This window comes from Eptesicus fuscus, chromosome 3, assembly GCF_027574615.1.
Source record: "Eptesicus fuscus isolate TK198812 chromosome 3, DD_ASM_mEF_20220401, whole genome shotgun sequence".
Classification (NCBI taxonomy): domain Eukaryota; kingdom Metazoa; phylum Chordata; class Mammalia; order Chiroptera; family Vespertilionidae; genus Eptesicus; species Eptesicus fuscus.
The window spans coordinates 60287204-60306362 of NC_072475.1; the positions used below are offsets into that span (position 1 = coordinate 60287204).

General features: G+C 41.5%; 1 protein-coding gene across 3 annotated transcripts in view; it reads right to left on the bottom strand.

Annotated features, from left to right (window-relative positions):
- PLA1A (phospholipase A1 member A) overlaps positions 1–8447 on the bottom strand; it is a 50065-nt gene extending 41618 nt beyond the window's left edge. For all 3 annotated transcript variants that reach the window (XM_054713947.1, XM_008146634.3, XM_054713948.1), the window contains exon 1: positions 8136–8447. In XM_054713947.1, the coding sequence (XP_054569922.1) occupies positions 8136–8211 (76 nt within the window). In that variant the 5' untranslated portion in view covers positions 8212–8447. The remainder of the gene's footprint in view (positions 1–8135) is intronic.
- Positions 8448–19159: the final 10712 nt, after the last annotated feature.

Below are 19159 nucleotides of genomic sequence, written 5' to 3' on the forward strand. Positions count from 1 at the left end.
AAGGTGTGAGATGGCACAGTGCCTCTGTAATAAGGTGAAGTGAGATACTCAAAACAAGTGCAATTATAAACCTATGAATTGTTTATTTATGGAATTTTCCATTCAATATTTTCTGATCGCGATGGAAGGCAGGGAACAAACCGCAGAGAGCCAAACCACAGATAAAGGGGAGGCTGCCATACACTGCCATCTTCCTGGCCTACAACTGCTTTTCCTGCTTTCACCCTTGGCTCCCTTTAGTCTAGTTGCAACCCAGTAGCCAAAAAAGTGAGTCAAATCATATCCTATCTCTGTGCAAAAGCCTCCAAGTCATTTCACTTAGAATAAAACCCCAAGTTCTAACAAAGGACGAAAGCCCTAAATGGTCTAACTCTAACCAACCCCTCCAGGAGCCCTTTGCTGACCTGACTGTTGCTTTACCCTGGGTCTTCCCCCTGGACAGGTTCCCACTTTAGGTCTTTGCACTGGCTGTTCTCTGGCGTGGAGTGTCTCTCCCCAGACATCCACATGGCTAATTCTTTCTCCTCCTTCAAGTCTTTGCTTGTCAAATGCCATCTTCTCTCTTCTAACCACCCTGTTTAAATTGCAACCTGTTTATACTCCTCACCCCAGTTCCCTCAGTTTTCTTATCTTGATCTATTTATTTTTGTTACAATCATCACCTTCCAATATACTATAAACTGTATTCATTTATTATTAAACTTCTTGTATATTGATTTCCCCATATTAGAATATACTTTCAGAGAAGGTAGACACTTTTATTCATTTTGTCCACTCTATTGCCTAGAGTAGTACCTGCCACACACAATAAACACCAAGAGCTAGTTCTCTGAAAAGAATAATAAATTAGACACTACTTTTGATAAGATGGAGTAAGGGGGGTCACAAGGAAACAATGTAGGGGAAACAAGGGGATATAAATACAGTACAACTTTTAAACCGTAAAGGAGCATATTTATATACCCACCAAAAAGTTAAAAATACAGACATTTTCCTAGAAATGGACAATGTCCTATAAAAATATAGCTTGCTGAAACTTAGTCAAGAAAGAAAAAAAAAATAAAATGTAAGACTGTAACATAAAGGAATGTAAACAGTACTAAATCTATTCATAAAAAAACCACCCTGCAAGACAGTTTTACAGAGACATTCTCCCAATCCTTCCATTCCTGTTTTAAACACACTGTTCCAGGAAATAGAAAGGGGGAGGAAGAACCCAAAGGCATTCTATAAAAACAACCAAAATATCAAAACTAGACAAAGACAGAAGGAGAAAGGGAAACTAAAGGCCAATTTCACTATTAAACATAGACATAAACACCCTCGATAAAATATCAGCAAATCTAAACCCATCAAGGATAACAGAACAAAAACACATCACGGTCAAGAAGGGTTTTAATCCGAGGAATGAAAAGATGGTTTAACATCAGAAAATATATTCATGCAATTCATGTGTAAACAAACCAAGGTGGGGAGAAAACATATGCTCATCTAAATTGATGTAGGGGAGGGGTATGATAAAATTCAGCACCCAAAGGTGCTTAACCTAAGAAAGGATATCTAGCAAAAGCCCTTGGCAATGATTGTACTTATTAGTGAAACATTAGAGGCATCCCATTCAGAACTAGGAACAAACTAGGGTGTTTATGTCTAAGTTTCTTTCTTTCTTTTTTTGGTAATCTTTATTAATATAAGATCATCCCCTAGGGCTCATCTGCTAGCTTTTTAAACAAATTTCAAAGGCAATTTTACAGTTCATTTAATACCACACACTCATACAACATTAGCCCCTTTACAAAATAGACAAAGGAGAAATAGCTTCAAAACTGTTGTCTTAGAAATGTTACTACAATTAAGGTTGGTTCTGCATTAACTTCTATAATCAATCAGTGTGTCTTAGATTGCCACACACATCTTGATTGTGACATGCAAAATGAATCTTGCTTTTGCATGCAGATTTATCCATAGTCCCAAAACAAAAAGGTGAAATAAACATTACATGTTGTTGAAAACAACAACAATAACAAAAACCCTTCACAATTAGTGGATATGGAAAAGGAAAGAGGATAAAAGATCAAGGTACCCAGATTCTCAGCGCACCAATATATGAATAATTTAACAGCATTCAGCACCCATGAATGATAAGACACATTTTCAAAGTGGAAAAGAAGTTCTTAAAGAGATTGATTTAAACCATTAGTAACCATCAGACTCCTTTGTATGACATCAGTGTAATTCAACTTAATCTCCCTTACCAATTCAAAGTTTTCAGAATGTATTCCAAGGTAATATTTCACTTCAAACCCATTTTAATAAATTACACACACACACACACACACACACACACACACATATATTCTCTATGTGTCATTTTAAATATCTTTGATAATTAAAATAGAATAGCCATGTTGAAATTAAAAGTTTAGACAAACTATCACTGACTGTAATATATTAGTGACTAAGAAAAGGTAGCTGAAAGCTTTCGATATGAATGAACCTGACAAAAACATGTCAAGGCATGTTTAAGAAATTTGTCTGTGTTACCTGACCTTTCTATTTTGTGCAGTGAACCCATGAGAAAAGAGTATTTTCAACAAAGTAGTATACCTAGTGTTTTGAAATGAAAAACAATACCTTAAAACCTCTTACTTTGGTAAAAGCAGAACACCAGTTCAAAATTACACAGATGCTGAAGTGAAAGACAAGTGGAATGGATAAATTAATCCCAGTCAGTATTAAAAGCATTGGGAGAAAAAATGTCACCAAAAAAAGATGTTATGAATCAAAAATAGAATGTATACTTCAATACATTATTGAAATATAATTACAATCTATAATTCTATAAAAATTGCTAGAATTCAAACATCTTTTTAATACATTTCTGGTGAAATCAAAGTCAAAATATAATACTTGGGATTTCTTCTTCTCCAAAGATGAAATTAAACTAATCCAGTAATTTGTTCTCTAAAATACTCTGCAAATTCCAATTCACAAGAAATATACAAAACGTGATTAACAATAAAAAGTTTATATGGATGAAAAGTTACAATTCCAATCTTTCCTACCTCAGCAAGGTACTTTCCATGTACCACATCAATATAATAGAAATGGCACAGTTTCTGAGAACACGCTCCGCATTTTATTTATATTTTAAGACTAACTTTAATCTCAAAAAATCACGTATCAATTCACCTATTTCCTTTTTGCTGATTTCACTTAAACTGAAATGTATGGTTTGTCCAACAAAGACTGTGAACAAATATTTACCATGTTTGTTACATGTAACACACAGAAACAGCTTTTAACAGAAATTCATTGACCATCCCCATGACATTTTTTTACTATAAATACAATCCAAACAATCCTGAACATATTTTTGATACTATTGGTAGTCAGCATCCACACCACTTAAAAATTAAAACAATTTGAGACAATATTAATTGTATCTGCTACTTTAGACAATTTAAATGGAAGCTCTTTCACTAAACAAGATGGATAAAGCATGCCATTTCTCTTTTTCCTTCTTGAGATTTTTACTTTTTAGTAAAAATCACCATACTTTCATCTTGTAAACCCGAATTCTATTTTGAATACTCCAGCTTTATGTTTAAATGACAGTGCCTTAAAAACTTGTGCTGCACTTTTTCTCCTGTTACCTGAAAACATAATGTGTTTATGACCTGGTTTCAAGACATATCCTATATAATAAAGAGCTAATATGCAAATGGTCATCATGTCCTTGAAGAAGAAATAGAAAACCTAAATAAATCTCCTAGCACAAAAAAATTGAATTGTCAATCAAGAGTCTTCTATGGCCCTAAAACACAAATGCCAGATGGTTTCATTTGAGAACTCCACCAAGCCTTTGAAGTACAGATACTCTTTACCTTATATAAATTGTTTCAAGGACTAGACACTTGTTTTATGAGGTTATAAGAACCTTATTATCAACACCTGACAAAAGAAATATAAGAAATAAAATAATTGATAAATTCCTCTATTAATATACACTGAGTGGCCAGATTATTAGGATCTCTGAATGCATAATAATCTAGCCACTCAGTGTGTGTATGTGTGTGTGTGTGTGTGTATATATATATATATATATATATATATATATATATATATTAGAGGCCCGGTGCATGAATTCGTCCATGGGTGGGGTCCGGCCAGCCTGGCCAGGGGGAGGGGACATGGGCGGTTGACCGACCTACCTGCCGGTTGAACTCCTGGTCAAGGGGACAATTTGCATATTAGCCTTTTATTATATAGGATATACACTGAGTGGCCAGATTATTATGCATTCAGAGATCATAATAATCTGGCCACTCAGTGTATATGCAAAATAATAAATATAAATATGTACAAAAATAAATGTTGGTAAATCAAATTCAACATTGTATTAAAATATGATGGAAGGATGGAAAATATGACTTTGTGGTGAACTCACAATGCAATATACATTTGAAACCTGTATACTTTTATTAACAAATGCCACCCCAATAAATTCAATTAAAAAATTAAAACAAAAAGCATGGTCTGGCCCTGACTGGTGTTTCTCAGTGATTAGGGTACTGACCCACACACTGAAGGGTCATGGGTTCAATTTCTGGTCAAGGACACATACCTGGGTTGCAGGTTTGACGCCTGGCCTGGTAGGGGATGTGCAGGAGGAAAACTAATAAATGTGTTTCACATGGATGTTTCTCTCTTGTCTATCTCTCTCTCTCCCCTCCCTCCTTCCTTTCTACTCTCTCTCTCTGAAAATCAATGGCAAAAATATCCTCTGGTGAGAATTAACCAAGAAACAAAAAGAAAAAAGTACAGTTTGAAATTTAAAAAAAAAATTTTTTTTCAAATATGCCATGACCAGCTGCAGCAATCCTGAGAAAGAAAACAAAGTTGGAGGGATCACAATACCAGATATCAAGCATATTACAAAGCCACTGTTCTCAAAACTGCCTGGTACTGGCACAAAAACAGACATATAGACCAATGGAACAGAACAGAGAACCCAGAAATCGACCCAAGCCATTATGCTCAATTAATATTTGACAAAGGAGGCAAAAGAATACAATGGAGTCAAGACAGTCTCTTCAATAAATAGTGTTGGGAAAATTGGACAGATTCATGCAAAAAAATGAAACTAGATCTCCAACTTACACCATACACAAAAATAAACTCAAAATGGATAAAGGACTTAAACGTAAGATGGGAAACCATAAAAATCTTAGAAGAATTCATAGGCAGCAAAATATCAGACATATGTCATAGCAATATCTTTACCAATACAGCTTCTATGACAATGGAAACTAAGGAGAAAATAAACAAATGGAACTACATCAAAATAAAAAGCTTCTGCACAACAAAAGAAACCATCAACAAACCAACAAGAAAGCTCAATGCATAGGAGAACATATTTGCCAATGTCATATCCAACAAGGGTTTGATCTTCAAAATTTATAGGTACAACTTAACAAAAGGAAGATAAACAATCCTACCCAAAAATGGGCAAAGGACCTAAATAGACACTTTTCGAAAGAGGACATACAGAAGGCCAAGAGACATATGTAAACAAGCTCAAAGTCACTAATCATCTGAGAGATGCAAATGAAAAAGACAGTGAGGTACCATCTCACACCTGTCAGAAAGGCTATCATCAACAAATCAACAAACGACAAGTGCTAGCGAGGATGTGGAAAAAAAGGAACCCTTGTGCACTGCTGGTGGGAATGCAGACTGGTGCAGCCACTGTGGAAGACAGTATGGAGTTTCTTCAAAACATTAAAAATGGAACTTCCATTGGACCCAGTAATCCCACTTCTAGGAATATATCCCAAGAAACTAGAAACACCAATCAGAAAGGATATATGTACCCCTATGTTTATAGGAGCACAATTTACAATAGCTAAGATTTGGAAACAGCCTAGGTGCCCATCAGCAGATGACTGGATTAAAAAACTGTGTACATCTACACAATGGAATACTATGCTGCTGTAAAAAGAAAGGAACTCTTACCATTTGCAACAGCATGGATGGAGCTGGAGAGCATTATGCTAAGCGAAATAAGCCAGTTGGAGAAAGATAAATATCACATGATCTCACTCATTTGTGGAATATACTGAACAACATAAACTGATGAACAAAAATAGACCCAGAGACATAGAAGCATTGAACAGACCGTCCAACCAGGGGGTAAGAGAGCAACCAAAGGACTTGCATGCATATAAGCATAACCAATGGACACAAACAGTAGGGTGTGGGGTGAGAGCATGTGCTGGAATGGCTGGGGAGAGGTCAATAGGGGGAAAAGGAGACATCTTTAATACTTTAAACAATAAAGAATTAAAAATAAAATAAAAAGTAAAAGATGCCATGATCAAAGGATTTGTCCCAGGTGATTTTAGTCTGATTGGATTAGTCTGTAGGATTTAGAAGAAAAATATGAGAGATAATCTTTACAGGATAATTGCTTAAGCAAGACACCAGAAGCAGAAATCATAATAAGAAATACGAATTAAGACAGCAATATAATACTATTTTTCCTATCCTATTGACAATATGAAAAAGTTTTGGTATTACAAAGTGTTGGCAGGGATGTGGGGAAATGGTTTGTTTACATACTAATAAATAGTTATAACTTCTTTACAGGGCAATTTATTTCATGTCTATCAACAATGTGTACAATATAAATCCTTTCAGATCTAGAATATAGTGTATAAACAGCCATTTGAAAAAAACAAAATAGCTCCGTATATTGATATGGAAGGATTCTCTCTCTCTCTCTCTCTCTCTCTCTCTCTCTCTCTCTCTCTCTCTCACACACACACACACACACACACATATATATGTATATATGTATATATATACATATATATATGTATATATATATACAGAGAGAGAGAGAGAGAGAGAGAGAGAGAGGTCATTTTATACACACACACACACACACACACACACACACACACACACACACAAATGACACATGAAGCTAGGCAGCACTTTTTAAAAGCAAATCATTAATGCAGATAGTAAATATACTCCTGCAAGCTGAACTTTGGAGCAGAGAAGGAGGGCTGAGTAGAGGAATGAAGTATTGCAAGGGAGATAGGAATCATGAAAGCCCTCTTGGAAGTTGTGAAGAGCTGAAATGAACAGAAAGGTAGTATGAGAAACTCCAGGCAGAGGGAATGCCACTCTCTAAAACTGGGGAATGAGGATTCAATGTCTGTGGAGCCCTAGCTGGGTGTTCAGTGGTCAGAGCATTGGCCCGAGGACTGAAGGGACTTGGGTTTGATTCTAGTCAAGGTCACGTACCTGGGTTACAGGCTTGATCCCCAGCCCTGGTCCGGGTGCTTTCTCGAGGCAACCAGTCAGTATGTCTCTCTCACATTGATGTTTCTCTTTCTCTGTCTCTCCCCTCCCTTCCACTCTCTCTAAAAATCAATGGGGAAAATATCCTTGGATGAAGATTAACAACAAAAAATAAGAAGAATAAAAGCAGTCTGCTGTTGGGCCCAGGGGGAGGGGAGCTTTCTAAGGGTGGGGCCACTGCTGGGGGCAGGCAAGGATCTTCACCATCAGAGGATCTCAACAGTAGGGTTTCGATTTGCTTCTCGTAAGCCCGAGGTGGGTGGGGTTTTTAACTGGAAAGGGAGAATGCAAATGGCATCTGCGAGAAGTTGTCTTAGCGGGCACCAAAGTTGGCAGGGGCTAGTTATTACTCAGAGGGGTGATAAGCCTGGATTTGAGTCGGGGCAGCAATATTAAAAAGGATGTCTAACAAGCTCAGTGACAGAATCATTAGTTTGGAAAATTTTTATCTTGGAACAGTGAATATTTAGCGGGTTAAAAAGAATCACATTTTGGAATTAATTAAATTTTATTTTCTTATAGTCACCTTGACTTATGCAAGGTGAAAATGAGTAGTGAGGTTTTTAGAAAAATGAGTAGAACAACTAGGGAAGTTGAATCTTTTGACTTGAGAAAGATTACATTCCCCTTATAATTATAGGCCTTTTTCTCCTTGTAAATTCATCTCAGGAGAGAGGACTTTTAGGGGGCCTTCCAAGGATTAGCAACACATAACGTAATGGGTTGAGTCATCCCACCCAACGCCTGAGTCCCCGATTTACCTGCACTTCCAACGCCGAACCAGAAAAAGAGCCCCCACAACCAGAAGAAGCATCTCCCCCGGAGGCCTGGGCGCATGGCTGAGCTCACACTCGGAGCTGGGGTAAAGCTGACCCCAATGCCAAAGACATCACATAACCCAGCCACTCACAGTTTTGAACACCAGACACCCACGTGGGTCTTGTTAATCGTTAACTAGCCTCATGACCTGTAAAAGAAAAAATAAACTCTCCCTAATTGTTCAACCTCCACCGTTTTTTGGTTTCTTCTTCTCAATGAAAATAAATACTTTTTTTTTTCTTTTCTTTTTTTAAAGTGGGGGACATTGAAACACATTGTCCTTCCTCTCTGAGCCAAACGTCATCAGAAAACTATTTCCTGCACCTCTCCCACTTCCCATTACAAAATGTTAGTAAAAGCCAAAGCAGAAGTCTTTCATCTCTTGGTGATTACAAAATCTTCATTGTTCTGGAATTATCTGTGGACATGTTAGTCTCCCTAGGAAGACTCTGAGCAACATGAGGGCAAAGACCTCTTTTAGATGTTTGAATCCCCAGTGTCTGCCACAGAGCTAAGCTAATAATGCATGTTTAGTGTATGTTTAATGGGCAGAATGGAAGAAGACAAAGTTTGCCTCTGGAGAGTACTAGCCTTTTGGGGAGTTTGGGGGCTAGAAATAAAATTCAGTCTCTAGGAAAAGATGTTCAACTTTTTTTTTTCAACTTCTTGATTTGCAAATAAAGCAACTGAATAATAGAGAAAGAAAATGACCTTCTAGCTACCCTGTTGCTAGAGTGGCAGAGCTAGCCTGGAGCCAGGGCATTTCCAGTGTACCCTGTGGCCTGTTCCACCCAAAGGAGAGGCAGAAACCACAGAGAGCTGGTTCTAGGTGTTTCGGGGGAAAAGGAAGGGCAGGGTACTTGCCCAGATCCTTAAATTATAACACATTGCTATGAGGCAGAGAACCCACCAGCAAGGCCAGTATCAAACTTTCTGGGAAAGTGAGTGAACTGTGCTCTGAACCACTGCACCAGACAGAACATTCCCTGAAGAGGCATTGCTACCATGCCAACATGGATGGGCCAGGCCTGCAGAAGACAAGGATAAAATGACTTGGGAGAGTCTAGCCTTTGCTTCTCCCATTGCTTATGATCCTACTGATAAAGGATGCTGCCCCCAGGAAGGGGCATGGCAATAAATAGGGCCCAACTGAAGGCTGTTCTGATGTCAGAGACCAAGTCAGGTGCATAAGTTCAGGTCCTCAGAGCAGCAGATGCCAAGATGGGACTAGATGGGCACAAGAATTACTGGGGATAATACTTGCAGAGAATAAGGGAAGTGAAGAAAGCAGGGGGAGCTTTTAGATTGTGATGCAGGCCTGACACCTGTGAAGGAGAGGGGGGAGGAAAGAAAATTACCAGAAAGAAAAAACAAAAACAAGATGGCGGCATAAGATATACACCTGTACATGCTGCCTCTCACAACCACACCAAAACTACAACTAACAGACAAAATGACTATCACCCAGAATCATGGGAAAGCTGGATGAGTGGAAGTTCTTCAACTAGAAGGAAAGAAAAAGGCGCATTAAGACTGTGTAGGACGTGCAGAGCCCCAGAAAAGCAGAGGTACGGAGGCGTGCACAGAGAGGGCTGGCAACTGAGGATGCAGCTGTCTTTTTCAAGTGGAAGGGAGACACAAGCTCCCAACTGCTCTGAACTCCAGTTTCCTGCGAGACTCTGGGGACCCAGACTACTATGGGGAGAAACTGGACTGTCTGGCATCAGGTCGGAAAGAGAGGGTGGCTTTCTCACAGAGGTGCACGCAGGAATCATTGTTTGCTGTGCTGGGGCATGGGATCGGGGACATGGAAATGCAGAGATGCAGAGAAGGCTGACTGGCAGCCATCGCTGGTTGCCACGCCCTAATGATTCCCTGAGACCCTGCCCTGTCCAATTTACAAACCCACCAGAGCTGTGCGCAGCAGCTTTTGCATATGAATGGCCTTCCCTTTCGCAGCTTAACCTAACAAATTGCAGCTAGGTCAGATAGCTCCAAAACTTCCAAACCCCAAACAAAGAGGAGAAATCTGTATATCTCGCGGTAGTTCCTGGTGGATGGCCTCAGACAGTAACTGACTTGTACCTCCTTGAAGATCCAGGAGCCGGTGTACCTAGTGGTCAGTGTGAGACAACACCAGATTTTAACTCTTCACATCCATAAATGACACACTCAAGAGGCAGACTCAGTGAGCACCAAAGCCCCACTGAAGCAAGTCCTGCCCCATAAGGGTGTCTCCTGCACAGCAGTTCTTCCATTATAGACACAGCTGATCCTCATAGCCAATTGGCCTGGAGGTCAATTCCTCCCAGTGTACCAACGGCAATCAAGGCTTAACTACAACAAGACTGTGCACCCAGCCTACAAAGAGGTGCACCAAGAGTGTCCACCTCAGGTGATTGGGGCAGCTGAGCCACTGGGCCCTATAGGTCACCTACCACACAAAGCCACTCCATCAACACAGGGAAGCAGCCAAAATGCGGAGACAAAGAAACATGTCACAAATGAAAGAAATGGAGGAAAGCAAACTACTGGATATAGAGTTCAAAACCACGGTTATAAGAATCTTCTAGAAACCGCCGAGAAACTTAGTGAGACCTCCGAGAAACTTAATGAGACCTTCAAGGACCTTAATGAGAATGCCAAAAAAATGGAAAAGGACCAGTCAGAAATTAAGCATACACTGTCTAAAATAAAGAATAATACACAGAAATCCAATAGTAGACTACATGACCCCAAGAATCAAACCAAAGATATGAAATATGAGGAAACAAAAAACACCCAACCAGAAAAACAAAAAGAAAAAAGAATAAAAATTATGAAGATAGTGTAAGGAGCCTCTGGGGGAACTTCAAGCGTACCAACATCCGAATTATGGGAGTGCCAGAAGAAGAGAGAGAGCAAGATACTGAAAACCTATTTGAAGAAATAATGACAGAAAACTTCCCCCACCTGGTGAAAGAAATAGACTTACAAGTCTGGGAAGCTCACAGAACCCCAAACAAGAGGAATCCAAAGAGGACCACACCAAGACACATCATAATTAAAATGCCAAGGGCAAAAGACAAAGAGAGAATCTTGAAAGCAGCAAGAGAAAAACAGTTAGTTACCTACAAGGGAGTACCCATACGACTGTCAGCTGATTTCTCAACAGAAACTATGCAGGCCAGAAGGGAGTGGCAAGAAATATTCAAAGTGATGAATAGCAAGAACCTACAACCAAGATTATTCTACCCAGCAAAACTATCATTCAGAACTGAAGGTCAGCTTCACAGACAAGAAAAAGCTAAAGGGGTTCATCACTGCCAAACCAGTATTATATGAAATGCTGAAGGGTATTTTTTAAGAAGAGGAAGAAGAAGAAAAAGGTAAAGATAAAAATTATGAACAACAAAGTGACAACAAATACATATATATCAACAAGTGAATCTAAAAATCAAGTGAATAAAAAATCTGATGAACAGAATAAACTGGTGAATATAATAGAATCAGGGGCATAGAAAGGGAGTGGACTGACAATTCTCAGGGGGAAGGGGGCGTGAGAGGTGCGGGAAGAGATTGGACAAAAATCTTAACATCTATGGATGAGGACAGTGGCAGGGGGTAAGGGCATGGGGGGGAGTCAGGTGGAGAGGAGCTATGGAGGGGGAAAGAGGAACACCTGTAAAAATCTGAACAATAAAGATTTATTAAAAAATAATAAAATAAAATATGATCAGAGATTATCTCAAAAAAAAGGAAAGAAAGAAAAGAAAATTACCAGAAAGAGATTACCTCACAACAAGTCAAATAAGGAAGGGTCTGGTGCCATTTCCTTAATTAAACCGTTCTTTTCTTCGCTGCAAACACCTGTTCGAATTTGATTGGACTTTGATGCATGTAGGCAAACAAACCCATTTAGTTCGTTAACACAGGAAGTAGGGTGACATATTTTAGAAATTGAGGATAGAGACCTTTCTACCAGGAGACATTGAGAGAACACCAATTTACAGTCAGGGTGTATGGTCTGTTGTCCCCAAGGAGAATGTCAGGGCAAAATTCTGGTATGATTTTCTTCTTGCGATATCCCCAGTGACTACCACAAGGTCAGTCACATAACTGTTGCTCAAGAAATATTTGCGCAGGGAAGGCATGGTACATCGATCTCTTGAATTCAGGGCTGGTGTGGAATAACAACACCAGAAATCCCATCTCACTCCCAAATATTGCCTACCCTTGAGTGGTCTTCAATGGAGATCATCCTGCTGGAGATTCATTTGTGTGCTCAAGATCATGTTTTCCAATTTCATTCATTCAGATTCTGCCTTCCCCACTCCTGCCATACCCACTTACCACCTGTGCTAATATGTATTTCAAGTTTTTATTTATATAACTTCCACCCACTGGCATTGATAATGGGGGATGGTTGTCCATATACCATCCAAAATGACAGAAATACTAGTTTGAAGCATGGCCCTCTATTTAAAGTATAAACCTCTATTTGCAGCTCTATAGATTAGGAGAAACCTAAGGGTTCTTTCTTCCTTTGATTCTGTCCCCCATTCTCCAGACAACCCCCTTTCAGATTCAAGCTCTTTGGATGTTATAGTTGAAAGTGCATGGGCTCCAAGCCCAGAGACCCTGAGGAGGACACTGGCCTTAGACCACCCAACTCGTATACATGATGATATCAATGCCCATCAACGTGGAGGAGGAATCTTAAGTGAGGCAAGTGTAACCAAGCCCCGAGAGAAATCCACATCATGACCCAGGCATTGGGTGGGGTCTCCTTGGTGGTCGAGGAAAAGAGGCTCTTTGAGGAGAGAAGAGAGGAGAGTGAAGATGCTCCATGTCAGTTTTACCTGGTCTCAGCTCTGCTCAGTCCCTACCCTTGTCCCAAATTTGGGTCTCAAGCCCATAAATAGCTTTCCTCTTGACTTTACCTCCTAGTTGTGGGAAGGTGAAGAGAGGGCACAGGCTGCTGCTGTCACCATCTCACTCCTGGCTTTGAATTTTAGAAAAATAAAATCTAATCATAGCTAATAATTACATTGTAGTGAAGGGTGTGCAAAGAAAAAAGCCTTTGGACACAAACAGTCCTGCTCCATCTCATCCAGCCGTGTGACTTTGGATAAATGGAGATTTCTCTAAGCCTAATTTCTTCTTCTGTTAATGGGCCGTGGTGAACTACCAGACATACGGCAACTCTTTCTTCCTCCTCTTCTTTTTCCTTCTCCAAATGGAGAGAGTCTCACCTACTCCCTACATGTCACTTTCCCAACTACCAACACCAAAGATGAAAAAATGATGGCAAGGCTATCCCCCATGCCGTGTCTGGATGACCTCTGGATCCGGAACCAGACTCCAGCAGCCATGCCTCAAGGAGCTAACCCAGTGGGCTGGATGGCTGTGAAATCAGAGTTTCCATTCTTTTCCCCACACTCCCAGGAGCTCTGTGGCTGTAAAAAAAAAAGGGGGGGGCACATTTACTTGCCCTGGAGAGATAAAGAAAAATAAATGGAGAATGTGGTGGTTGAAGAAGCTTGGAGAAGGGTGGATGGATGAGGCCAATGTTAATTTTGCAGATCTTAAAAAGATGCATATTGCCAAGACTGCTAAACAACATCTAGCAATCCTAGGTAACAAAGCAAGCAAATGAAGCACCATCACATAGCAGTTTATATATATTAACTTGGTAAGCATGACAAATTTATACTGTGTCAGATCATTTTTATTGATTTCCGTAAAATTGTGCTTATAATTAAGTGTCTTATCTCTTTCCCCTGTTCCTTCTTATACGCTCACCTTCTCTCTCTTTCTCCCTCCCTCCCTCCCCACCCCCTCCACCCCCCATACACACTCATCACCAACATTCACAGTGAGGGGAGAAGCCAGAGACCATGGACCCAGATGCAGGGGGATGGGCAGAGGTGGTGACGGGAGTGTGCAATTGCTCTCTGCTGACGGCTCTTTTTCCCCTCAGAGAAGTAGGAAGCAGGATCACCAGTTGAGTTTGAGGAATAAGTTTTGAGGCTTGAGAAAATGGAGTCTGAAAGTCTAAGTTTGTTTTGAAGTGTGCCTGTGATGAAGAGTGAGGATCTGCAGAGCAAATATACTAGGTTTTCTAAAGTCTTTCCCTATTGTCTCCAATTGTGGCTAAAGTCTAATATCATAAAACAACAAATACTAAGCCCCCACCCTCCTACTCTCCCTCCCCCATGTTCTAAAAAAGAATGGGAGGATTTGGAAAACAAATTCTTGTAAGACTTATTAGGAGGTAGCAGAACTGCTCTGTGGTCAGACCTCCCTTCTGCACGTAAATTCATGAGTCATAGTTCTGAGGGGATGCAGGGTGTGGGGTGGGGGTACAGGAGTGGGGAATCTTCCTTACCTCTCACAACATCTGGGTTTATAGCTGAGACCGGTAACCTCATGAAGGTGATAGTGGCATCTATTTCCAAGTTAGCTGTCCCCTGGGCAACCTGATCTGTCCACAGGGCCTATGTGAGCAGGATGCGGGAATGTAAAGACAGTGGCAGGCCAGGCAGCTGTGACCAGGAGGGATGAGTTTCCCTCATGTTGAGTGGACCCCTCATAAGACAGATGGTTTGAGCCCTTTTGAGCCTTTCAAACCAGTGGTCTACCCTTGAGGCCAGTCTTAGGGCAACATGGAGGAGAGCAAGGAGCCCCAGAAGAGGGAGGGGAGAAATGAAAGAGGCATCCAGGTCCCCATTTCTCCTCTGAGTCTCTTGGGCCCAGGACTGACCTTGGTGGGGAGAAAAAAAGAGCATGACATGGAAGTCTTAGAATTGATTAAACTGCACTGGGATTCCCACTTCCAGGTGTATCTCCAAAGGAAATGAAAACAGGATCTTGAAGGGGTATCTGCACTCCTGTGTTCACTGCAACATTATGCAGCATAGCCAAGATGTGCAAACAACCTAAGTGTTTTCAACAGATGAATGGATAAATCCTATATAATAAAGATGTAATATGCAAATTGACCATCACTCCAACACACAAGATGGCCGCCTCCATGTGGACACAAGATGGCCACCACAAGATGGCTGGCAGGGGAGGGCAATTGTGGGTAATTGGGCCTGCAGGGAGGGCAGTTGGGAGGGATCAGGCCTGCAAGGGAGAGAAGTTGGGGGCAATCAGGCCAGCAGGGGAGGGCAGTTGGGGGGGACAAGGCCTACAGGGGAGGACAGTTAGGGGGGACCAGGCCTGCAGGGGAGGACAGTTGGGGTGGCCAGGCCTGCAGGGGAGGGCAGTTGGGGGGGACCGGGCCTGCAGGGGAGGGCAGTTGGGGGGGGACCAGGCCTTCAGGGGAGGACAGTTGGGAGGGACAAAGCCTGCAGGGGAGGGCAGTTGGGGGTGACCAGGCCTGCAGGGGAGGACAGTTAGGGGGTGACCAGGCCAGCAGGGAGGGCAGTTAGGGGTGACCAGTCTGGCAGGAGAGGGCAGTTAGGGGCAATCAGGCTAGCAGGGAAGTGGTTAGGGGTTGATCAGGCTGGCAGGCAGGCAAGTGGTTGGGAGCCAGCAGTCCTGGATTGTGATCAGGCCTAAACGGGCAGTCGAACATCCCTTAAGGGGTCCCAGATTGGAGAGGGTGCAGGCTAGGCTGAGGGACACTCCCCACCCCTCCCCTGTGCACAAATTTCATGCACCCAGCCTCTAGTAAATAAAATAATCTCACACTTTATTTATTTGTTCATGCCGGGGCTCCTCACACAGGGCACCACCTTGCCAGGGCTTACCAGCAGCCCCTGAACAACGGATGAACAGATTACTCCAACACAATTCACTGTGGGGGAGAGGGCTAAGGGACGGCCTGGCTAAAGAAGCCAGGCAGCCCCAATTGCTTGCCTCGTTAGGCTTTTATTGGAATTTTTATCTTTAGATACAACCAGTAGAGTGAGTAATCTTGGGAGGACACATGTGTTTGCATTGTCCTCTTGGCAAGGGCATCCAGGGATTAAGCATAGGATCCCAGTAAACCCCTGGGAGTCTGCAGGTGCACAGACTTGTTTGGAAAGGTCAAGGAATAATTAGGGGTGCCACCTTCGACACTCCCCTAAGTCTCCCCTAAGCCAGAATTCCGATAAATAGGGCAGGTGGCCTTCCACACACTTCCCCTTTATCAGAATGTCCTCCTTACAATTTTCCAACCAAGTCTCTTGTGCTTCCCAACACATTCATATATATATGAAACTTAATTCATATTGGCATATTATATATATATATATATATATATATATACATATATATACATATATATAAATATATATACATATATGTGTGTGTGTGTGTATACATATATATATATATATAAAATCTTTTTTTTCCACAACATGGATGGTCCTTGAGGGCATTATACTAAGGGAATAAGCCAGACAAGAAAGACAAATCTATATTGTATCGTTTATATTTGGAATTTTTTTTATTTAAGTCAAATTCATAGAAAGAGAGTAGAAAAGTGGTTGTCAGGGGCTGGGGGTTGGGAAAAATAGGAAGAGTTGGCAAAAGAGTACAAACTTTCAGCTGTAAGATAAATAAGGATCTGGCTTAAAACATGGTGATTATAATTGATAACATTGTATTGTATAATTGAAATTTATTAAGATTAGAACTTAAATGTTCTCACACACACACAAGATTAATATGTGAGATGATGGGGTGTTAATTAATTAGATGAAGGAAATCCTTTTACAATGTACAAATTTATCAAATCACCACAATGTACACTTTAAATATCTTATAATTTTTGTATATCAATTATACCTCAATAAAGCTGAAATTTAAAAAAAAAAACTGGACCGGGATGGACTGGATTGGGTTTTTAATACTCGCCACCTGACCCCAAGACCAAAAAACTGTGTGATCTGCCCAAGATGATGCTGAGGGACAGGAAAAGCAGCTTCAAAAGAGTATGCATGAGGCTCGAGTTGGAGAAAAATAAAATCATTTCATGTTTGCTTCTTATTCAGACCATTCGCCAAACCAATTACAAAACAGGCCATGCCTCATATTCCACTTGTTAAATACACTCTTCTGCCCTTTTCTATATTGTACGATTTAAGCATCTCGGGTCTGTTGTTTGGTCAGTGCGAAGAGAATTCTAGTGCTCCGCCTTGCAAATGCAGGCTCTACTAACCACTGGTAGGACAAAACTCAGAAAGGGCCTTCCTGTCCAGATGTTGGCGTAGGTGAATGCTGTACTTGCGTCCTCCCACAACCACATCAAAATTACAACTAAACTCAGAAAAACCATCATTCAGAAACAACTGAAACAGAGCTGAACGAAAGTCTTACAAGTAAAGAATTAAAGAAGAAGCCACGTCAAGATTGGTAGGAGGGGTAGAGACTCGGAATGGGTTGATCACACACCCACGTGTGGCAGATAAAAATCAGGAGAGCCCTGGGAGGTGTGCTCATGGTTGGAGCATTAGCCCACACTACAAAGGGTCTTATATTTGATTCCTGGTCAGGAACACATACCTGGTTTGCAAGTTCACTCCCCGCCATGCCTCTGGTCAGGGCACATGAGGGAGGCAACCAGTTGATGTGTTTCTCTCAGATCAATGTTTCTCTCTCACTCTCTCCCTTCCTCCCTCCCTCCCGCCCTTCCACTTTCTCTGAAAAGCAATGGAAAAAAATATCCTCATGTGAGGATTGACAACAACAAAACTTGGGAGGGAGCCCTAGCCGGCTTGGCTCAGTGGATAGAGCGTCAGCCTGCGGACTGAAGGGACCCAGGTTCGATTCCAGCCAAGGGCACATGCCTGGGTTTTGGGCTTGATCCCCAGTGAGGGGTGTGCAGGAGGCAGCCCATCAATGATTCTCTCTCATCATTGATGTTTCTATCTCTCTCTCCTCCCTTCCTCTCTGAAATCAATAAAGAAATATATTAAAAAAAAAAAAAAAAAAAACTTGGGAGGGATTTCAGCTACAAAATTCCCCCTGAGGAATGACAAGTCCCGGCCCCACACGAGGCCCCCCAGGCCAGGATTCCAGTGTCAGGAAGAGAAGTCCCTACAACTTCTGGCTGTAAAAACCAGCAGGGATTGTGCCTGATTAGTCAGAGCAGGTTTCATCTAGAGGGCCTACCTGAGCTGGGTTTGAAGGATGAGTACAAACTTATCAGGAAATGAAGAGAGGGGTGATGTATTCATTGGACATCATTAGCAGTGCAGCATGACCAATTTGTTATTTGTAAAGACAACTCTGGAGGGCAACAAAAACGGCAAGATTGGAGATAGGAGGCTGACCACATTCACGTAAAATAGACTGATTACGTATTTTCTGTGTGCTAGGTTCTGTAGAAAGGAGAATAAAGACAAGTAAATAAGCAACAACAAGCTAATAACACGTTAAGTGCCATGCCCAGGAGCAACATCTCCTCAGACGTGAGTAGCTTGGGTTGCAGAAATCCAAGTGAAAAATACTTGCTGCAAAAAGGTAAGAGAGCCCTAATCGGTTTAGCTCAGGGGATAGAGCGTTGGCCTGCGGACTGAAGGGTCCCAGGTTCGATTCCAGTCAAGGGCATGTACCTTGGTTGTGGGCACATCCCCAGTGGGGGGTGTGCAGGAGGCAGCTGATCGATGTTTCTCTCTCATCGATGTTTCTAACTCTCTATCCATCTCCCTTCCTCTCTGTGAAAAATCAGTAAACTATGTATTTTTTTTAAAAAGGTAAAAGAGGTGACAGATTTAAAGGATATTTAGGAGATAGAACCATCTAGCAGAATCAGCTGTGTATACTGCCGGCTGTTCCCATGCACCTTACAGCCTGCCACTGCAAGCATCTGAGTCTTTACTTGAAGGCATTAATGTTTGCCTCGCACAAGAGGCAGACTGAGAAGCACCAGGGGCTTAGCAGTGAGGACCACCAATGTCAGATGGAAGTCAGTGGATCAATACTCCAGGTCTGCTTATCTCTCAGGGGGGACAACCCTGAGGAATGGCTTACGAAAAGGACCCACATG